Raw genomic sequence first — 24,458 nt, 5'->3', positions numbered from 1 at the left:
TATTTCATTTTAATTAGCCGCAAGTAACGTAATGTTCATTGCTAAATTACTACTCATACACGTCACTTTATTTGTCGATTTGTTTTGTGATTTTAATATGCAAATGACACATTTCTGAGCGTGACTAAACAAAAATCAGCATACTTATCAAAAATCAATGTCAAAACATCCTAAATTGAGGCTTAAAGAGAATGACACACTTAATATTATAAAAATGATTTTATTTACAACACGGAAACACCTGGAACTGATAGACTTGGATGTAAAATGTAGCCCTTTATTACTTAATTTGCTGTTGGTGTATTAGCTTAAAACAACACGCTCGCCAGATTGTTTATCTAAATAGCCCTATGTTGTTAGAAATGACTGTTTACCACCAGGTATGCAGCGCATCCCATGCAACAAGAGATTAACACGGTTGCCAAATTGCTTTATGTTACACTTACTCTCGCATCAGCTGTTGTGTAAACACTCACATTTAACTTACCCACATCATGAATGACTGCCTAATGGGCCTCTCACACAGGACGCGGAATGCACGGCGCTGGCCGCTGGCTTCAGCGTTGCTCTTCAGATACAACGTGATTTGCACTGCGCTATGCCAGAGCAAAGTAGGCGGAGTTTTCAAAAACTTTACGCGGGAGATCTATACGTCAGTATAATAACGTTAGTTATTTGTCCCTATACGACCTTAAACTTGTATCGTACAGCTCAGGAAATTCCGACACACAGTACTTGCCGTTCATCCATTTTGATTTCCGTGCTTGTTTGGATGTCCCGTTTCTATTGGTAATCGTCACAGAGCGCAGCGGCAAAAGTTGAACTATTTTGAACTTTGACCGCGGCGTGTGCGCGAGGACGTCAATGGTGCGCACCGCTGCGCTTGCGCTTTGGTCGACGCAGAAACAAAACGTCTTCGCGCGGCGCACGCCATTGAAATGAATGGGTTTCATTCCGCGTCCTGTGTGAAATCCCCATAACGCGTGAGCGCGCACAACAACCTAATATTCAGGGTAGCTCAGAATCAAATCCAATACCAGCGAACAAATTTATGATCTTAACTGTTTTACACATGCACACTGTGCTTCAAGATTCTGACGCAAGTGCTAAGATTCCGATTGGCCAAGGGAAAAAGTGCTAAGATTCCGATTGGCCAAGAGAAAAAGTGCTAAGATTCCGATTGGCCCAGAGAAATCTCAATTAATAAGAATTATCCAATAATGTTTCGCAATTCTAGCCTGCATGGCATGTGATGAAGGGCAGCCTACCCCATCATCCCCCAAAACCTGCTGCAAACAATAATGAATAATTGAGGTCCATGACGACCCATGCGAAACAACAACAGAGTGGCATGGCAGACGCTAAAATTACTACTTCCGCATTTTTTCATTAGACTTACTATGTTGCCATGGTTTCTAAGGCACCAAAAGCGGAAACCGAGGATGACGGCATTGACAGGCGACGCAATGAGGAGGGACGTTACACTGGTTAAACGTTGTTTGTAGGTTTGTGATGTACGTTATAATGTTAGTACACAAGTGAATAAAATATATGACACTGTGCAAGTGGTTTTGGGATATTTTAATGCAAAAACCTTACATATTGTGCCTTTAAAGCTTTGATTTGATCACAACTCATTTTTGAAGAAATAAACATAAATAAATAAACACCCACATTTTGGATGAAATACTGATCATGCTTCCACATGAAGCCAAATGTTTGGCATCTCACCTTCAAGGAGGTCAGAGGCTGAGCCCAAACAGTACTCCATGGCAAGCTGAAAAGGGGGGAGGGGGGGGAGATGAGAAAATTAATATTGTGTTTATGCACTCATTAACATGCCATGCCAAAGAGTGATAGTGAGAATGAGTGATTCAGAAGAGCAAAAGAAAGATCTTACCCATGCTGTGTGTTCCCGCAAGTAGCATCCTTTATACTCTATGCTGTTTGGGTGTTGTATTCTCTGGAGGAACTTGACTTCCTTAATGATATCCTGCCATTTCTAAGTAAAGAGAAGAAAGCATCAAGTCAAACGGTCTTCTTTCAAATTGGCCGGAAAAGCATACAATGTATTCCAATTTTCACTGTATCCACTATTGACAAGAGCAGACTGGACGTATCCATTTACTAGTACAGGTCCTGAAAAAGAAAGTCAGTCCTAAAAGCTTCTGAAGGATTCTTTGCAGAGATTATGTGTAATCCGATTACTGCTAATCTGAAATTACAAAGGAAATGCTGCCACCAGCTAAAGTATGAATGGCATTGGTGCTTCACTTCAATCTGAGGTGTTACAGGAGATTTAATTTGACTTCAGCAATTGACTTTAATTTGCTCGTATGATACTGAGCCAAGTCACTGTTTGAGAGCCAAGCCATAGTTGTTTGTGAGTATTGAAGTTAGTTTGGAATAATAATAAAAAAGATTTCATGTTTTTCATGCAATTGTCTTTCACCAAGGCCTCATTTGATCAAAACTACAGTACAAAAGGTTATACTGTGAAATATTATTACAATTTAAAATAACTTTTTTTCTATTTTAATATGTTTTAAAAATGTAATTTATTCCTGTGACAACCACTATTCCAGTCTTCAGTGCCACAAGATCCTTTAGAAATCATTGTAATGCTGATATGGTGCTCAATTATTTTAAGTTATTAATAATTGAGTACAATTAATAATAGTTATTATTATCAATGCTGAAAACAGTTTTTGCTGCTTAAAGTGTAAATTGCAGGTTAACCACCACAACCCAGGGTTCCTGCACACTTTTGAAAGTCAAATTTAAGGCTTTTTAAGACCTTTTTAAGACTTGAAGAAATCAAAATTAATACCGTACATTAGGGCTGTGCAGTATTGACAAAAATATATCTTGATATTTTCAACGTTTTGTTGATAATAATTAGATGATATTTTACTGATTGTGTTATAGGTTTGGTCTGTTTAGGTCTAGGTCTGTTGGGGTCTGTTGTTGACAGCTGACTCACGAAGATATTCATATTTTTCATATTCTATGCAGTGGTCAGTTCACAGCAGTGACAGAAATTAATATTTTAATTAAGGGGCAATATTTGCCACCTTAAATTGATTTTTTCAGGGGCATTTTCATGTTACAGTCAAATTAAATCATTCAATCAAAATCCATCTTTGCAGTGCAGAGGTGACAGAAGCGGCATCAGAAGTGGCATTAATTTATTTACACTCCATTTACAACTGCATAAATAAAGCTATGAGATATATATTTTTAAATCAATATTCAATATTTAAATATGAAATGATTTCTAATTTTAACATTTTATTTAAAGGGTACTTTAAATATGAAACCGCAGCGGCAAATCACTGTCTTAATAAGTGAGTTGAGGGAGTCATTCATTCAACCGATTCGTTCAAACGGCTGATTCATTCGGGAAAGAAGCAAGTGATTCGTTCAAAACGCGGATTTCAGTCAAGAAATAATCGCTGTCGGTTGCATTGAGACTCTGCTACGGTTTCATTTTGAAATTATAGTCGGCGAAATAAAGGGAAAACAAACAATATTGACAATATTGTGTCTAAAAAGTAACTCAATGTTAACTTATTGTTAATTTAACTGTTGTATAACATAAATATCACAATTGGAATTGTGCACGGGAAAACGGCACTCTTTCTGATGTGATATTCTAATATAAGAACATAATATGATATAAATATAAGACAAAAACTAACTTGGGGACATAACCGTTACACTGCACACATCACGCAGTGAAAGCACGAGAGACAAATGCGATGTCAGCTCGCAGTGCCTCGTACATTGTTAAAACAATGATTACAATATCATAAAATACAATACACATCGCACACCATACGCACATAAAGAATGAACTTACAACTGAACTGACATTTACGACCTTTCTTCTCCTTCTCTCCTCTCGCGTGCAGGAGACAGTTATGCTGCCGCGACTCGCGAGTGACGCGAAATGTCACGTGAACTAGCAAATCCACAAAGATAGAATAATAAATAAATAAAAATACGTACGCTAATTAGATGGTTTTAATTTGGAAAGCTTTTAGATATGTCTAAGTCAAAGTGTCATCTAAAATTTAAGACCTTTCATAAGTAAAAATAAGACTTTATAAGACTTTTTATGGCCTTACATTTTAAAAATCTAATTTAAGACTTTAAGACTTTTTAAGGATCCGCGGGAACCCTGCAACCAATTAATGTGTAAATTAAAGTGCTCAATACATTTAAAAATTTCTGTCTTAAAATGCGTTAAAATAACATTTATTGGGGTTTCTTCAAAGGTAGCATGTTTTTACAGTAACTGGGTGATGACGTCATAAGAGGGAGCGCGGGCGGTAATGCACTCACTCTGTGTGTGCGGGTTGCGGGAGAATAAAACGATTTGCGGTACTCCCGCAAACTAGAAATATCTATGAATAAAACATAAAAACTAATAGATTTTTATTCATCTGTTGCAGAAAAGCAACAAGAACAACTAAAACAAAATAGAAACGATTTACAGGCCAGAGTTTCTATTTAGGCTATAACATGTTTGCAGCGTTGAGCGATGTAGCCAATCACAGTCATATGTGTTGATTTGAACGCAATGGCCAATCAGAAGCATTTACGATGGACTCCCCTCACCGCTCAAAATGGACTTTTTGTTCAGTGATGAATTCTGTATGCTGGCAAATCCTCGAATTATAACAAACAAAGTGTAGATATTATGAAAGCTTCATTGATAATAACAGAGATGTGTGAGATCTCGATTAACTGATTATGGGAGTGCACTTTGCGCAAAGTCATGCCAAACCATGCATGACTAAGTTAGCCTGCTTGTTTTTATGTTATAACAGTGTGGTTTGTGTGTTAATGCTTTAATAACAAATAATTTATCAGGAGCATTTATGCTGATGTGAATGGTGGCGACACGTAGGCTAACTTGAAAGTATTTGGAGGTACAGAAAAAAAGTCTTTTTGCGGGCGGGAGCGGGTCAAAACATAAATGTTGCGGGCGGGAGAAAGTAACATAGAAAGTAGTTGAGAACGTCAGTTATAATAATGACCCACGTATTAAAAAATGGTCGGGTTTAAATCGGGCTTGGGATCATAATTACAGTTAATGTGTCGGGCCGGGCTGGGCTCGGACACAACGTGCTCGGGTAGAGATCTACCTCGGGTATGCTAACACTTACAGGCACGAATCAGTCGTTTGTCCTTGGGGAACTTGTGGAGCCTCTCCCCCGGTTTTGATGTATTCGTACATCCCGCACAAACACAATAGTTAACCATTTTTGCTAGCTAGGTCTCCAAAATAACTGCTAGCCTAATTGCCGTTTAGACTAACGGTAACTCTAGGCTCGGAGCACCAGGCATAGACAGTAAAAGCTTGGAGTCCATTTTATGACGTCACGCCCAGCCTAGTGGAAGGGAGGGGGCGTGCTTAAAACCACTATAAAACGTACCAACTTTTCATATTATATGCAGCGTTTTGGTATAAAAAAACATAAAAAACAATTGTGGGTGGTTCTTATCTTTATGTTTAGTAAGCACATTGCATTATCTTCATGAAAAATTTAACCTGCAATTTACACTTTAATATTTTTGTGAAAATCAGAATAGAATAGAAATTTATTTGAAATGGAAATATTTTGTAACATTATAAATGTGTTTATTCATTGTCACTTTTGTTCAAATAAAAGTTCCATTCATTTCTTTGCTTTTTTTTTAATATCCTACTTACCCCAAACTCTTGAACACAAAAATGTTAAGCGGAAAAAACTGTTTTCAACATTGATAATAATAATAAATGTTTCTTGAGCACCAAATCAGCATATTCAAATGATTTCTAAAGGATTATATGACTCTAAAGACTGGAGTAATGATGCTGAAAATTCAGCTTTGCATCACAAGAATAAATGACATTTTATAATAAATAGAAAAAAGGTATTTTCAATTGTAATATTTCACAATATTACAGTGCTTACTGTATTTTTGATCAAATAAATGCAGCCTTGGTGAGCATCAAAAGCTTCTTTCAAAAACATGAAAAAAGTCTTAGAAGTGTAATGCAATCATTTCTATCACTGTGCTCACCCTCAAAAGGAAAAGCTGAATCCACAACCAAGCTGTTGCATGACTGTATGTAATGACTCTGGAATGTAGGAAAACTGACCTCATTAGACTGTTTCCCACTGTAGGACATCTTCTTGATGGCCACCACCTCTGCAGTCCGCACATCCCGTGCCTGAGCAAGATACACATCTGATATTTCACAATTTAATCTCCCAAACATTTCATAATGTACTGTAGTATGCATTAAAATGACAAATCCTATTAAATGGATCAAACATACAAAATAGACCGCGCCAAAACTGCCATGGCCGATCTCACGGAGGTCTGTGAAGAGCTTCTCGGGGTCCTCCTTGAAGAAGAGATCTGAGATCTCGGGGTCCTTCAGACTCCCTGCCCTGCTGGTGGAGGGCATGCTGCGAGCCGGGGCCGCGCCGCGCTCGCAGGGGACTATCTGGCCGTCAGGCCCCGCTGGTTACTCATCTGCCAGAGGGAGGCAGTGTACGCATAGAGACCTGCAGGTAAACGAATATAATCAACATATGTAATAGAGTTGACACTATATCAGGCTTTTAGCTATAGAAATTTTGAAAAAAATAAAAAACAATACTAATAAAACCGTTCAGCGTTTTAATCAAATTCTTCATTCATTTCGTTTTAGTTGTATCCTGTTTTGACAATGAATCACACCCAAAATAGAGGACCGGGTGTCTAACACCCCATCGTTTTTACAGAATCCATTTAATTTCTTTATATGACGAACAGATTTTAAGTTAGACTTATATTCACATATAAACACAGGGTTCCTACACATTTTCCATTTCAAAATTCCATACTTTTCCAGACCTCTTCCAAACGATTTTTCAGACCATATTTAAAATAAATGGTTCACACAGATTATTTTCAGTGAATAGTACAGTCATCTGTATGTATATATATATATAAATTAAATATTTTCTCTGTTTTTCATTGGTTCTCGAAGTGATAAGATGCTTGCATGATGAGAAGAAAACTATAAAGCTTTATAATCTGCATATGTTGCATGATCACCAAACAGCAAAGTACAGTCTGATGTGCCGTTTAGGCTACATGACACCATTTGCAATTAAAAACTGAAAACTTTTTATGCGTTTTGGCGGGCTTGAAAATTAAAACTTTTGAAAACATTTATTTTTAGAATTTTTTTTATTAAGAATAAGAATATTTATTAATTTATATATATATATATATATATATATATATATATATATATTAAACTGAATAGGGGCAATAGTCTGTAAAAACATTTTTCTGTACTTTTCCAAACCGCGTAGAAACCCTGTGTGATCAATTATCATTACAATAATCTCACCAAGCCTAAATGTTCGCTCACTCAATTCAAAAGACTCAATCTGTCAAAAGACCAAACGCATGAAATTGTGCGTGTATTTGACAGTTTAAGAGCAAGCGTAAAAGAACTCAACTGGGAAATCGCAAGCTGTTTGAGAAGCAGCTTTATGTGTGTGCGCACGAAACCTGCAAAACAAAATTATGCCGAAATTCAGGCCTTGTAGCACCAACTCTATTCAACCGGAGCAAATGAAAGAGTGATTAAGGCTACCTTCAGACTGCAAGTAAATGTGGACTAACCCTTTTGCTCATATGTGACTCAGATCTGTTTTTGTCATGACAGTGTGTGAACAGTACAAACCACATGAAATCTGATCTTTTCAATTCAGATTTGGGCCACTTCCATATGTGGTCCTAAATCCAATACAGGTTTTGTTAGCATCTTCTAGATAAGCTACTGAATATGATTGAGTGAAAGGCTGAAACAAAGAATGAGCAGTAACAAATCTGTAACAAATGTAGCAACCCATAGATAAAATAACAAAAAAAAAAAAAAACTTTTATTTTCATCTTTTCAAACAAAATCTGCACTGCAAAAAGCAGCAATGATATTTAACTTTTAATGCTGATAACTATGTAATAAGCTTGGCATGTCCTAGAAAAAGTTTTGCACACGAGTGTTCCAATAAACCATATTGAAACTGTTCTCCTAGTATTTAATATATGTTATGAACAGATTTTGGGTGAGATTTCAAAGCATACATAAATACTTTAGCCACAAATTTCCTCAGAGAGTGAAGATGGAGCAGTGTTTTTGATATCAGTAAGCGAGGAGTGGAGCGGGAAATGGTGAACCTGGAGCGGAGTGGTTATTGAACGCTTAAGAGTGCGGAGGGGAAATTGTTGGCGCTCCACTCCGCACACATACTCTGCAGCCTGAAAAGTCCTATACCTCGTCCTGGGTCAACAATTCATTCACTCTTTCAGATGATGTCAAAGCGCCCCCTACCTTATAACAGTGAAAACACGGAAAGCCAGAAATTTCCATCAATGGCGGGAAGCGTTGTCTCATAAATGACAGTAATTTCCGTCAATGGCGGGGAAAGAGTTAATGTCATCTGACATCTGTATTTACTTTCGTACACTCTACAAAAGGTACAAAAGTCTGGGGCAGTACCTTTTCAAAAGGTACACTTTTATACCTAAAGGGTGCATATTGATAACTTAAAGTTACATTTTAATACCTGTCCTAAAGTGTACTAATACCTAAAAGTAACAAAAAAAGTGTACTTTTTGGAAAGGTGCCACCCCAGGGACAGCTTTTGTACCTTGTAGGCTTTTCACACTTGAAATACCGTAGTTAACCCTGGGTCATTCTAAACTCCGGGTAAACGGATTCCTAGGTTATCTTTATACACATTTTCACACTGCTCATACTATACCCGGGGTTAACAGTTAATCCTGGGTATTCATAAATTGCCACTTCACACTGCACATTCCTAAATCCCGGGTTAAAGTCCTTATTTGCATATTTGCTGTGTCAGTGGTCAAACGCAGCATGTGATCTTTTTACATAAAGCCTCTAGCATTGCGCGTCCTAATTACACATTGCTGACTGTAATATCAACTTTTTTCTGAGTGAACTTTTTCGAACTATAAAAGGTAAGAATGATGGTCTCTTCTTCACTGCGTGTCATCTTTTTATTGTTCGTTTGCGCATGCGGGTCAGTCCAGGACAATGATCTGTTCACACTGGATCTGTGTGAACAGTGATACAATAATCAGATCTGAGCAATAAATCAGAATTGAGCACTTAAGGCTTGCAGTGTGAACGTGGCCTTAAAAGGAGTCAGGTGTGTCAGAGATGAGGAAGCGCAGCTGGTGTCCATGTATCGATACTGTGGAAAATGAATATTAGAACCGTTTCAAATATTTCAGGATCGATACACATTGAAAAATCTATATTTTTGACAACACTAGTTACCTGCCCAGATCTTTATTTTCCTTTTACAAATCTGTAGGTTGAGCTGCAAATACAAGATAAGCCAGATGAGCTTCTGTGGATTTGTTAAATAGGAACAGACCATGAGGCCACAGTACCCGTCTTATCTTCAGATACTAATTCCAAACAACGACCTGTGACCTGACCTTTGTTTACAGGCTGTATACAGTAATGCCGCAGCACGACAGCCGACGTGCTCCCGGCTTTCACATTGACCTGCTCTGCTGCATTCTTATCACCTCTTCAGGCTCATACAGGTTTGGAGGGATTTGAAGCAATGTGTTGAATAACAGTCAAACTCTGGGCGTATTCACGAACCATTAGAGCTGATTAGCTGGATAAATGAAAGACCAATTGTGGGTAGGTTACCCCTTTTCCATTCAAATGGAATTTCCACTGACTTGAGAGCCGAAGCGATGACATAACTGACTACATTCCAACATAACACTTTGTTTTTATCTGTAGGGAGGTTATGTCTTTATGCCATGACAAGCTGCTTTTTATGCAACCATCAGACATAAAACTCAGTACTGAATTTATCAATAAAGTGGCTAGAGTAGCTGCCTAGCATGTCACATCATCTCTGCAAATCATATTTCTACTTTAAGGTGCTTTGTTGATTATAAAAAGAATACTCTGGGGTTTTTTTTTTTTTTGTGCGTCAGTTGTTGTTATGTTAAAAACTTTTATTGGTGTCAACATTATACCACCCTCAGCACTCTGTGAAGTTATACTACTGGTCGAGACCAGAAAATTTGTCAAGTGCAGAACCTATTATTTTGGCTGGAAATGTGTGGAAAGGGTACAGGCTGGGCATTGGCACCATGTGTAGATACTTCTTATGTAGTTGCTCAAAGCAAACATATTTCAAAAAGTCCATTGTGCGGTCAGTTAAGACCACTGGCTTTTTCACTATCCTTTATAACTCCTGCAGTGACTGCATTAGTCAGAGCATCTGTGGGTAAACAACAGATTTAGCCCTTCAAAAAGTATTCCTTAGACATGTGATAACAGAGAAGAGAACCTCGAGTCACAAGACAGGCCGTGGAGGGTGACTACTAAATGCTTAATGCTCTGACAGGTTGGGATTTTTTATCTTTCTCCTTTAGAGAGCTACATTTGTAGATTTTTTAAAGACAGTATTAGAAGCAATTCCTACAGAACTCATATTTTTGTAATTATTTTTTGAGAATGCAAGACACACACAAACACATGCCTATCTTCATAATTCTAGTTTTGACTTCTGAAGTTTTTTAATTCGACCCAAATCCAAAATTTCACTGCAATATACAGTGAAAGTCCAAAGTTTCAATACTGCTCAACACCATCTTTTATTCATGATTAATATTGTATTGCATATAATGTGTGGTGGTTAACTACTCTAAAAAATTAAGAAACCCCTAGTAAACAGTAAAAAACAAACAAACAAACAAACAGGAAAATTATGTGTACATGTGATTTATTTTAAATTGGCTACTTAATGTATTCCAATTTCCAAATATGATACTAAATCCCACAGGGAAAATGGCTTTTATTTGTGACGCTGTCTTTGCATTTGAACATTGCACATTTTAAACAAGACAAGCATTAGCGGAATAAACGTTAGCCAATACAAACGCATTTATAGAAAACAGTTGACAATGAATAGACAGGAGTCACAGGACCAATAATAGCAAAACGAATCACTTATTCTAAAAATAATATCAAGTAGCCTACATAAATTAGACGAATCCAACATAATGAGGGCTGTGTTTAACGAATTTTAAAAACAAGGATGGATAATACAAAATGCTTCCTGACATTTTGAAAGAAAAAACACAAGCAAGAACAAAATTTAAACTTAGCCCATCAATTTTTATGTGTTTGTGAGAGCGAGCTCGCGCAGCTCTGATACAACGGTACTTTTTAATCCATAAGTAACTTACGGGCTAGTTTTCATACAAAATAAATATGTAACATAATTGGTTACTTTAGTTATTATTAACACAATAACGTAACACATGCCGGCTACGTTTCTCAACACTGAGAATGAATAAATAAACGCCTGTTTCTCCAGACTCGCGCTTATCAGTTATCCACAAATCACAGCACTTTCATAATCACTAAGCCATAGCGATTTCAATTTTATTTAGATTTATTGTTCAGCATTACTTGAGAATTGTATCATTTGCATGGCTGAATGATGTCTTCCTCTTATGAGTAACCATGAATGAATGAGGGAGTATTTTCAGATAATCCATGCGATCACTCTCCCGTGTGATAATCGAATCCAGATTAAGTTAACTCAATACAATATTTCAACTTTCCACATCCACCCCAGCCCGTTTACCTTCAGGAGTCAGAAGTACCGTGACTACTGTACTGTCCTCGCTTAAATCAGTCAGACGGCGGCCACGGGAGTGGAAGGGGGATCGAGCGGGATTCTTTATTGCTGTCGATTTTCAGTATCTTTTTAATGATAGGCCTTATGCACCTGTCAATCATCCCCGCTATCCTATTGCGTGCAGAGGGAATTTTAAAGACAACCGTTTATCCCGTAGTTTGCAAAAAATAATTCAAAAAAATTAATACCTCATAAAATGGCGATTAATATCTTTTAATGGCCACTAATTTACTGCCTTTTAATACTTGTTAAAACCCCGCGGACACCCTGATAGCACTGCAGTCTTACTGTTCACATTAAATATAGATTCATCCTTATTAAAACTACTTAAGTTATTCAGTCAAGATCAGAGAGTGATTTTTTGTCATTTGTTGTTTGTTTATTAATGACAGACAGCAGCAGGTATATTAGGCTGCTGTCACTTTAAGAGCTAGGTAATGCACGGATCCAATATACTGTTACACACGTGTTTTTCTTTCTCAACTGTGTACTGTTAAGACTAGGGGTGGCACTGGGACGGTTCATGAAAAAACTTGTCACAGTTCGAGACACGCGTGTATTGTTCGGGGCCGGCTACACTCAGCGTAACGTGTTTTTTATCATTTGGCACGGAGGCGAATGTTACACCGTGTCCTAACCAGATGGATGCGATAAGATTCCAGCGACAAATAATTTGACTGTCAATCAAAACTCACAGCCAATCAGAAGAGCGTGAGTGAGTGGGCTCTCTCGGCAAGCTCCCGGCACTCTCAACTAAATGGATAAATACATAATCAAATTCATGAATATTACACCATTCTAACACTATTAAAAATACATACTGAGTTACTGAAACAATCGTTGTCATAGAATACTCTTGTCTGTTAACAATGAGTTGACAGTTTGAACATTCTTGTTCACTTTTATTTATTTAGAAGATCTGAGGTGTATTGTTGCTTTCAGTACGGCTATAAAAGACACAAAATGATATGCAAACTCATAAATAGCTCATAAATAGCACATAAATAGTAGCCTACCTGAGATTAGCATACTTTCTGTTCTCCACGACGTCGCAGAAATAGAAATCATTTTTAAAATAGAATTGTCTTGTGTCGCCATCGCGGCTGGTTAGGACAAAAACTCGTATTAACATGGAAAAGATACCTTTTATCGCGTGTCGCGGCTGGTTAGGACACGGTGTAATAAATGTAGCCACTGACAGTGACAAGAAAGCCTAGGCTATTCTTTAAATTTGACAATAATTGTTGTTTTTTTTGTTCTCAGTTAAATTTGTTTAAGGTCAACAGTTGTAAACTTTTTTACAAATAAATGAGCCTGTTGAAATTAACATCTCCCCTCTTGCTGTATCAGAATCTCACAGATTTAATTTATGATTGTCAGTGTCACAATAATGTGTCTATTCCTAAGAAAAGGAAGGTGCGCTGGACGGAATGCAGCAGCGGCACAATGAACATTTTAGGCAAGCCAAGGCAAGGCAAGGCAAGTTTATTTATATAGGCTAGCACATTTCATACACTATGGCAATTCAAAGTGCTTTACATAGAAAGGAATTCAAATATCACACTATGGCAATTCAAAGTGCTTTGCAGAGAAAATAAGCACAAAATAAAAGCAAGGGAAATTAAAACAGTTATAAAAGGAATTAAAAGAGATGAATGATGCAGTTATAAAATGAATTAGAGTAAAATGAATTAAAGTAGTAAAAAGATGATACATAGAATAAACTTCTCATCTGGCAAAACACCGGTGTATCTTATTTTGCATAGTTTTACTCTTACACTGTCAGTGGTGTTTATTTGGCGCGCCTAAGAATTCCATTGGACATCTCAGATGGACCTGATTTTTCCCTAAAATCAGACAGGAGGAGCTCTAGGACTGACCTCGGGTTCACTGCCCCATCAGTCTAGGGCTGTTGGAACGAATTCCGAAATTCGAATATAATTCGAATATTAAAAAAATCAATACTATTCGAATGCTGAAGTTACTATTCGAATATTGTTTTTTTATGTATATTTTAATTTTTTTATATATATAAACAGGAAAGAGGCCGCACTATGCATAAATTGTTTTATTTGCACAAACGCGTTTCAAGAAGGCACGCACCGAAATGCGTTTGTGCAAATAAAACAATTTATGCATAGTGCGGCCTCTTTCCTGTTTAACGTTATATATTCTAATCATCAGGCCAGCATTCTTAAAGTTTAAGTTTAATCATTGAGTGAAGCCTGCTCCTATTCCCATTCATTATTTTTTTTTATATGGAATCTTGCCTTTCTCGCCACCTTGACTTACACACATGTGAAAATGAAATGCTTTTGTTTCGTCTGATGAACAATAACGTTTTTGAATCGTAACACAATTGTGCACGTTATCCACGCTGTATCATCATAACAATACTGTCAAAAATGGTAAATGTTTAACAGCGTAAAAAAGCGCCCGTGAAGCGCAAATATCTTGGTGAAAACTCAACGGATTCGGCGAGCACCAAACTCGTTGGAACCGTCTAGTCGAACTGAAAAGAACGATATAAGTTTCAGAATTTTTGGTGGTGTTTTCGCGGAGATATTAGCCGAAAACCATCGGTAGCGCTTCTTCAACCATATTCAGCACGAATAACATGCTTATTGTAATGTTAGATATCCCTCTAGTGGACAGAACGTGTAACAACAACCACATGCTATAGTGGCATTGGCGATCCATAAGCCTGAGTAATGTCGTAAATATTAATAATAGGATGAATTTGAGCATTTAATATTCGAATATTATTCGAATATTAAATAAAATAAGGAATGGAATTCGAATAGTATTATAGAGGAAGATTGACAGCCCTACATCAGTCCGCACCCCAAAAAACCCATTTGTTTCCGAAGCTCTAGGAACTGCACCCCACAGAACCTTGAGTTTAATTGACACATCAAACTCACTAGTCCACCACAGACCCAGGTCATCAGCATTGTTTCATCACTCAATTTTCCCAATTAAATGGTTTATGTTTCTCTCTTACCCAATTCTCAGTGCCATTTGAGTTAGGGCTGCCACTTTTTATTCGATATTCGAATATGCATTCGAACATGACGTGAAATATCCGTAATCGAACTATAAATAAACACTCCGGTTTTTAAAGTGCCATGTGTAGCGCATTTTTTACAGTCTATGATTAATTCGTTTGTTTTCTCATCAAGTAGCGGGCGCTCCAAACGTATTGTAGCGTAGGCCCATAACCAAATCAAGTGAATAATAGCCAATAGCCACCCTGTTTTGAAAATGGAAGATAACGCACAGAACAGCCAGCCTGAGCGGACAATTACGACCCCAACTCATCTAAAAACTAGTGTCTGGAAATATTTTGGGTTCTACACCGTAGATGGTAAAGTAACCGTTAAAGATAAGGTAGTTTGCCGAATTTGCAAAAAACGCTTTACTTACGCATCCTCGACATCCAATCTTCGCGCTCATCTGTCGAGTTACCATCCAAATGAGGCAGAGTCAGAGACAGCCAGAGTATCGCCAGGCGTCCAACATCGTATGACTGCATACTTTCCTGCACAACCGGTCGGCACCTTGCCAGATGCACGTGTAAAGGCCATCACCGATAAGATGGCAAGGTTTATTTGCAGGGATATGAGGCCTATATGTGTAATTTCGGAAGACGGGTTTCAGGACCTCATAATGGAACTGGAGCCACAATACACAATTCCATGTCGCACCACTATGTCAGCCCGCATAGTAAAGTTGTATGACACCACACGAGAAAACATTAAGACCTTATTGCAGGACAAGAAACTCGCTCTAACTACAGACGGGTGGACATCACTGGCCACACATGCTTCCGTGACAATCACAGCTCACTTCATTTCAGACACATGGGACCTAGAGAATTTCGTTCTTTGTACGAAAGAGCTAAGGGGAAGTCACACAGATGCCCATGTCACAGAGAGCACCAGCAACACCCTGGACTACTGGGATATATCCCGTGAAACAGTAATAGCGGTCACCACAGACAATGTGCAGAATTATGTGAAAGCCATACACGATTTAGGCCTCATACATGTACCTTGCTTGGCGCACACGTTAAACCTAGCCGTGCGCAAGGGACTAGAGCTGAGGGCTATTGATATTGCCCTTTCTCGCCTTAAACAGGCGCCAGCTCATTTTGGAAAGTCTCCTGCTGACTGCTGCCTGTTGGAGGCAAAGCAGGAGCTTCTCGGACTAAAAAAGGAGAGACTGATAAATGACTGCGTCACTAGATGGAACACGACGTATGACATGATCTGTCGTGCCTCCGAACAGCAAGCAGCCGTGGCCGCGGTCATTTTTTTAAAGAAAATGTCCCACTTGGAACTCAGCACTTCGGAGTGGTCTGTGGTTGAACAACTAAAAGACACTGAAACCATTCAAAATTGCAACTCAGGCCCTCTTCACCGATGCCTACCCTACAGCATCCGCCATCCTCCCTCTACAACATGTTATGCTCTCTCAGCTGACCACTCCTGACGCAACACAGAGAGCAGCTATCAAAGAAATGAAAGGTAGGCTTGTCTTCTTATCCTTCTGTTCATTTTAGCACAGGCTAATGCTTAACATTAACGGCCTAATTTCCCAAGCCTATTAATATAACCTATCGAAATATGACAGTTAATAACACGAGCTAAAAACAAAACAATTAGTTAGATACAATCATTGATTAATTCATTTGATTATTTCCATTCTTCTTAGCCAGGATGGCCGACAATTTCAAACCGCGCTAGAGTGAAAACAACACCGAATGGATGCTTCTCAAAGCGGCCCTTCTGGACTCCCGGTTCAGCCGCTTGGTTCGCCTTTCGCATGGGCAGAAACACCTCGTAATTGAAAGCTTATCTCAGGAGCTGAAGGAAGCTGAGAGTGAGACCGACGGCGACTGTGCGCAAGAGAGGGAAGACGTGGCTCCGGCCTTAGGTGCCATGGGAAGCTTGTTTGGGGACATGTATAAATCGATCGACTCTGCCACACGCAACACTAATGGTATCCAGGAGCTTAAAAACTACATGACTGAACCTCCACTCCCCGCAGACAGCAACACGCTGCATTGGTGGAAAGACAGGGGCTGCAACAAATACCCAGTTCTCTCAACATTGACGCGCAAATACCCGTGTGTGCCAGGCACGTCTGTGCGCTCCGAACGAGTGTTCTCCACCGCAGGGAACATCGTCAATAAAAAGAGAGCCGAACTTGATCCAGATCAAGGTGATAGATTGGTGTTTCTAGCAAACAATATTAAGAAATAAATTAGGCTAGGCTATAGGCCTTAGTCCTGCTGCTGTTTAAGTTGTCACGTTATTGTTTGTGCCGTGCTGTTTTGATTCTGTTTTTTTCCATGTAGCCTAATTTTGTGATTTGCTATGCATAGTGGCACTTCATATAGATTAAGTTGATAACCTGCGGTTTCAAACATTAAGTAAAAAAAAAAAAGGTCCTGTTTATGGCTGCCAGACTGTTAATACATTTGTGATTGAATCTCTGTTACGGTGGGTTTTTTTATTTTTATTTTTTTCGATATTCTAATATATTGCCTGATATTTGATATCCATTCGAATTAGATTTTTCTCAAAAGTGACAGCCCTAATTTGAGTTCAGTTTAGAATCAAAAGGAAGAATACAGTGCAGTCAGTCGGACGTACAGTGGATACAGGAAAAATAATTAAAAGAGATAAACTGGCAAAACACTGGTGTATTATATTTTGTACAGCTGCTTGTTATACTGTGAGATTATCCCATGTGGATTGTACTGTGTCGGACAGGAGGATCTCTAGGACCGACTCCTTGGGTTCACTGCCCCATCAGTCCACTCCACACCCCAAAAAAACCCATTTGTTCGGAAGCTCTAGGAATTGAGTCGATCCAATCCGCACCCCACAGAACCTCGAGTTTAATTGACACATCTAACTCACTACTCCACCACAGGCCCAGGTCATTAGCATGGTTTCATCACTCAATTTCTCCAATTAAGTAATTTATGTTAGTCTCTTATCCAATTTTCAGAGCCATTTGAGTTTAGAATGCAGAAATAAAATGCACAGCTAAACAGATGTGTTTTGATTCTGGATTTGAATGTGACTACTGTAGGAGCACATCTGATCTTTTGATTTTACATATCTTGTTTTCATAATCGTTGGAAGCTAACAACGAAATTGAAAATCAATTACGGTTAATCACACAGCCCTAGTTCAACCTATGAAAAAATGTCTCTAGATCTTGCAGGATTTTATTTCATTTCACTGCATCTCAAGTTTTAAATGCAAAAACGGTTTCTGTGAGAATGCCCATTGTTGTGCTTGCCCGTACAACAGTCGTCACCACGATGCCAGGGGCGTTGCTAAACAGCTTCTAAGGTTTTCTAAAGCCCCTTTCACACAGAGATTCCGGAAAATACACGGATAAAGTGACCCAGGATTTTACCCGGGTTCGTTTGATTTTGGTTCATTCACACTGTCAGTGATTTTCCGGAATCAACCCGTAAAAATCCCGTAAATACACGTGACATAGATGTGACATGTAATGTCTCAGCAGCGTCTTAAGTTTGCTTATGTGCTGCGATTTATCTCTCGAGAAACCACGCTTGTGCATTTTTTTCTCTGATTCGATCATAAACTAGCGCATTACGTACCGTTTCACTAGCTGGCGAACGATCCGGCTTCAGCGTCATCATTACAACATTGATTACGGCTTTTGTTCACACAGCGCGCGTTCAGGGACTGAACATGGCAGTGTTACTAGGTCCCCAACCCGGCATCGATCCCGGCATCAATCCCGAGTCGTGTTTGCATTCACACAGAAGGTGTTCTGGCAATTTCCCGGGATCAACGCGCTGTGTGAAGGGGCTTAAATGTGGTTGCTAGGGTGGTCTGGGTTTGCTGGCCCAAGTCAAGAGAGGACTGTCTTTGATAGTACTACAATATTTACACTTTTGGGTGGTGGGGTGTGCAACCTACTTACAGTTAACCTTCTATCTACATTAAGATAGGAGAAAGTATTTTTTGATGGCTGACAGCAAAAACAGTCAATATTTCACATAAATTCCAAGCTTTTCATGTACAGTAATGACTTTTTTGAAATCAGACAAACAAGCCCCACAGGGCAAAATCTTGCCTCACAAGGCTGAGTAAGCCTAATTAACTAAAGTTGACTTCATTGATTGATTCGGTTCATTAAAAAAAAAAAACCTTCATAAATATCAAACACTATCAGCCTATTCCACAGATAACTGAGAAAAAAAAAATGCTGAATTACTCTTTACTGATGCTCCTCTGGGACCAAACAGAAAACAGCTCAGCATTCATAAGGCTGTAGGGAATATTGTTATGCACCAGAGAATATTTCTAATGTACAATTTTGATCTTCACACTGTCATTTGCAATCCAACTTCCTACATTATAATTATAATTACAGGCTTCACTTTTTAAAGATAATGTCTTTAACAACTGTACTTCAGCGTTGGATCACTTGGAGAATTTCAGACAAGATCTAAATGGAAGTGAAAATTATAACTAAACATGGTCATGATCAGCAGGAGGACAATATATCATTAAAAAGAAAAAGAAACTGGGTTGCATGGCATGCTGGGTGGCAGTACACTAAGTAAAGCTGAGCGGTTAACTAGAAGACTATGCTGCTTTTTAACTTAGGCCTAGGTCTTTATAAGCAACATTTTGTTGTGCTGCAGGCTTGTACATGACAGAACAGAAGCTCAACAAGAAAAGTCTGGGACACAGACTAGTAACTCCAGGAACTTGGCCATGATCTCTGGTAAGTCTCTGTGGGAATTCCCTTCAACAAGCTTTAACTGTTTGGATTTGCCAGGTCTTAACCTCTGCAAGGAATTCACACCACAATTAAATCGCCATCACATAACGTGCTGTTAATTTCTCAACGACACAGTCAGAAGAGAGTTAGACCGAGAACAGCTTTCACAACACCTTTCCGGCTGATTTTTTAAAACCACTGAAAACAACAAACTAGGACAGATACATTTTTTGGAGCATGTCATTTACTCTGAGGTCACACTACTGCTGAATGATTGCAACCATACTGACATTCTTCCAGACAGCACTAACAGGAAATGCATAGATTAAAAACTTCAATAGCCGAAAAGAGACTATCCATCACATTTAGCCTACCTGGAGATTCAAAACCAAAAAGAACTGTTGACTGACAAATATCCGATTTCCAGGGAGTGTAAATGAACGAATCGCTAAATGACACAATCAGTGCCATCTGTTTGTTCCAGCGAGTTATGAAATAGATTGAAAGGGAGTATTTCATAACCAACACAAAGTTTTCTGCTGTGCTGTTTGGAAACCAACTATAACAAAGAATAAAGAATTTACTTTAATACAATCTATTGCTGAAAAAAATTAAAAATAACTAAAAGGTGAAGTCTAGCTGAGAGTTTAAGTTGATAATTTGGTATTCTTGTGTGTACCACCAGCACTGACATTCAAATCACAGAGACATTTTAATTTCCATGGTATTCTAACTCATCTTATACATACTTGCATTGTTTCCTTAAAGGAATAAGTTTGTTATTTACTACCCTCATGTCATGTACTAGGAGAAATGCTGAATCTTTACACAGCCCTTTTAAAGGGATAGTTCACCCAAAAATAAAAATTATCCCATAATTTACTCACCCTCAAGCCATTCTAGGCATATATGACTTTCTTCTTTTAGCCGAACACAATCTGAGTTATTTTAAATAATATCCTGGCTCTTCCCAGCTTTGTAATGGTGTTATAGAGAATGAGTTTTTGAAGCTCCAAAAAGCACATCCATCCATCATAAAAGTAATCCATAAAAAAACAGTGGATTAATAAATGGCCTCTGAAGCAAAGCGATGGGTTTTAGTAAGAAAAATACCCATAATTAAAACTTTTCTAAACTATAATCGTTGGCTTCTGGCAACAGCCATAAGAGTGTTCACGAGAGAGTCGAGTTCCGGCGGAGGGGTGACCTCGGACCCGAAAAATTAAAGGGTCTTCTTAATCATTTTAATTTTGGGGTGAACTAGGCCTATCCCTTTAACCCACTTGAGACATGTGGATTACTTTTATGATGGATGGATGCGCTTTTTATAAAATTAATATTATTTAATATAACTCTGTGTTTGGATGAAAGAAGAAAGTCATATACACCTAGAATGGCTTGAGGAGAGGATGAGTAAATTATGGGATTAAATTAATTATTTTTGGATTAAAAATTCCTTTAAAGGGGTCATATAATGCCATTTTTGTACAAGCTAATATGATTCGTTAGGGTCTAAATTAAAAGTTTGTAATATACTTTAATTAAAAATTCTCATTAGTATTGTAAGAAAACAGTTATTTTACCTGGTCAAAAACAGCTCTGTTTTCAGCCTGCCGTTTCAGTGCATATGACTTTAAATGATAATGAGCTTTGCTCACCCCGCCTCTCTGTTCTGTGCGTACACGTTTGTAACACAATAACCATAACGCATTGTTCATTATAAACGTGGGATTATGAATTACATTGAGAACGTCGTACATAGAAAACATGCCGTAATGTACCCTGAGTGTAAACCTTAGACGCATTCATTGTGAAGCGTGCAGCTAGCGATTTGCAAAGATATAAATATTAATATAAAGGTTAATAAAACGTTACACTCACTTCCGTTGTTCTAGAGGTTCAACAGGAACACGAATAGTTGGTACCGATCCTTTATTCATGAGCAGCTTCTTAGCAAAACCAGCTTTATACTGACCCTCGTTTATAAAGCAGTCTGGTGTGTGAAATGATTCGCGCAAACATGAGAGCATTGACGTTGATCGTGGGGAATATTCCCTTTGAAAACAAACTCAGCCACTGCGTCTTCAGAGGTTCGGATTTAGGAACATCAAAATGACTGTGTTCGTTATTACACCCAAGAACAGAACACCACAATCGCTTAGACGCCATTCTGCTCATAGACAGTGCTCCAGCATATCAACAATGACGGCGCCGGTCCGCGCAGACTATGATTGACAGCTCCCTCACGAGCAAGGGCGGGTCTGTGTTGAAACCCGGCTGTCAATCAACAATCGCGGGAGGGGCGTCCGACCGTGTGACGTCACACGGTCGACCGGCTCGATTTGAGGCAGGGGAAAACATATAAGGAGATTAAAACAAAAACACTGGATGGATTTTTATCATTATATGATGGTTGTGTACAGGCACTGCCAACACACATTTCAGTACAATCAACTTGAAAAAGTGCATGTACCATTATATGACCCCTTTAATACAAAACCATAGGGCTGCTCAATTATGGCAAAAATTATAATTATTATTTTGGTCAATACTGTAACTAGGGATGTGCGACTAATTTCATAAACATTTAAAGTGCCCCTATTATGCTATATTAAAGGCTCCTAATGTTGGTTTGGGGTTCCTACAGGTTTACATGCATCAAAGATAAAAAAAACGGATTCATTCTCTCATAATACATTGCACATCACCACATTTTTCAATGACTCTCAAACGACTTGATGGATGAATCAATGTTTCTAAATCCCTCCTTTCCGCAAACTATCGCTCTGATTGGCCAGACAGCTAAGTCTGTTGTGATTGGTCAACCGCATTCAGCGCTCGTGTCGAAAAACAAAAACGCCCATTGCCATAACTGAACGTCAGCTCCATCCGGAGGCTTCCTGCAGCTCAGCGATTGTACACACCGTAAACTAAAGACCGTAGCGAACAATGACATCAATTTTACCATATCAATCCGAGCTCGAGTCCGATGATGAAACATTGGAAGAACTAGTTGTTATTCAACCCGAACCTCCATCGCAAGGAAGACTTGAGCAGAACAGAAAAGGGAACATGTGAATTTATGTGAATACTCGCCAAAAGGGGAAATTTTGACTGCTTAGGCGTGTATCCTAAGCCCCAAAGTATACTTCGCTTGTAGGCTTGCTGCGGTAATCAGTGTTCGACCAAACAATGATTACATTACGGTACTTTTAATGGAAATAAAAACCATTTAGTTCAGTTAGACAACGGACGCTACAATTAAAAACTGAAAGCTCCTGCTCTGCTTCATATTACACAAGCTTTAGCGTTGCAGCACAGTGCAGACGGAGTCAGTTTTCACTGATCACATGACAAGAGTAAGGAGAGAAGAGATGACTGATGGCGGAGGATTTGAGGAAATTAAACATCCCTCTTTTCCACCTCCCTTTTAAATCACTTGTGAATGCCGTGTGCATTTTACTTTTGCCTTCAAATTAGCGGCTATTTGGGGGTGGCAATACCTTGAATTGGTGGGTTTATTATTATTCTTAATGAAAAACATAACAAAACAGTACAATGAACTCGCTTGTATTAAACAGAACTTTTATCAACAAAATGAACAAGCACGGCATACACCATGCAATAGACCTAATATAAAATAACTTACACAATCTGAATAAAAAAAAAAACTGATAATCAGCAAAACCAAATCTTCGGGCATTGTCAGTCAGCTCGCCTCAATCTCATCACGCGATAAATGAAACCTGACTCCTGCTGCTGATCTCTCGTTCGGCTCATGCTGAATTGAGCAGATGCGTTCAGTTTTTAATTGTGTCTGTTCTGTAACACTGGTAACATCTACTATCGCAGCAGGCCTAGTGCGCAACATATCCTGTGTCATTGACAAATATCTTCTAAAATGTGCGATCAGTACCACTGCTCCCTATACAGTACACAATGTACGTGTGATAGCAAAAGCTTAAAGGGGTGGTATAATGCCCTTTTCACAAGATGAAAAATAAGTCTTTGATGTCCCCAGAGTGTGTAAAGTTTTAGCTCATTTATGTAAATTTTAGGGTTGGTGATGTCACTAACCCGGGAGGAATGTAGTGTAGTCCCTACCAGCCGTTTGTTGTAGTCCTTAAAAAAACTATTTATTTAAAAGCAAATATCTTCCTTTGCTTTGAACTTTGAGCGTTGGAACTTTGCAGATGTTGTTTATTCTCAAACAGCAACATTACACACTCACTAACTAAAGTTAGAAAAGTGAAATCATAATCAACCACCCCTTTAAGTGAAAAGATAGCAGCTCTCTGTAATGCCCAAGAATAATAGGCCTATAAACAGAGTACGCGTATTGCGAATTCAAAAGCAAAAAGCAAGCACCTGTTCAAAATAACCCCCCTCCCCCTGGTGTTATCGGTAATACCGGTGCTGTCACAAGTTTATATGCTGGAGTGAAAATTTCTTCACTGTGACATCCCTATTCGCTGGTCCATGTTCGGCTACGTCTCAGAACATCAAACTGATCCTGCAGGGGGCAAAAGCTCAATAAAGAGAAAGCAACGAAATGCGGCACAATAAATGTTTGTTTGTTTTTCTCAATGATTGAGTTTTCATAAGCCAACTTTAAACTAAAATTTGTATTAATCGTGCAGCCCTACAATGACAGTTTGGTGACCACAGCTGTCAAGATCCAAAATCTAAGTTCATACAACTTGTGCAGTACATTCTTGGCTTTCTGAAGCTATACAATAGCTTTGCATGAGGACCAAGCTATTTCCCGCTAAAGTTAAATGTGGCGTCAACAAGTTTGACAGCTATGGTCATAGCTAACACAGAGTTAGCATCCTCCTGGTGCCCTCGTCACATTAATAAATCGATATGGTCAGACAATGTTGTCAAAATCCCTGCAGTCGTTTATCAGAT

At 38.6% G+C, this 24,458-nt stretch overlaps 2 protein-coding genes across 3 annotated transcripts in view; one reads left to right on the top strand and one right to left on the bottom strand.

Moving 5' to 3' along the window:
- ccdc82 (coiled-coil domain containing 82) overlaps positions 1–24,458 on the top strand; it is a 152,136-nt gene that overhangs the window by 27,752 nt on the left and 99,926 nt on the right. The window lies entirely within an intron of this gene.
- The window catches only part of taok1b (TAO kinase 1b), a 45,357-nt gene that overhangs the window by 17,845 nt on the left and 3,054 nt on the right, over positions 1–24,458 (bottom strand). For both annotated transcript variants that reach the window (XM_056262118.1, XM_056262119.1), the window contains exons 2-5: positions 6,335–6,566; positions 6,155–6,226; positions 1,901–2,002; positions 1,732–1,777 (exon numbers count right to left, since the gene is read on the bottom strand). In XM_056262118.1, the coding sequence (XP_056118093.1) occupies positions 1,732–1,777; positions 1,901–2,002; positions 6,155–6,226; positions 6,335–6,466 (352 nt within the window). In that variant the 5' untranslated portion in view covers positions 6,467–6,566. The remainder of the gene's footprint in view (positions 1–1,731; positions 1,778–1,900; positions 2,003–6,154; positions 6,227–6,334; positions 6,567–24,458) is intronic.

The sequence above is a fragment of the Rhinichthys klamathensis genome, unplaced genomic scaffold (assembly GCF_029890125.1).
Source record: "Rhinichthys klamathensis goyatoka isolate OS25496 unplaced genomic scaffold, OSU_Roscu_1.1 h1tg000191l_1, whole genome shotgun sequence".
Lineage (NCBI taxonomy): Eukaryota > Metazoa > Chordata > Actinopteri > Cypriniformes > Leuciscidae > Rhinichthys > Rhinichthys klamathensis.
The sequence above is the reverse complement of the archived record's forward strand: the minus strand, read 5'-3'. Positions and strand labels throughout refer to the sequence as shown.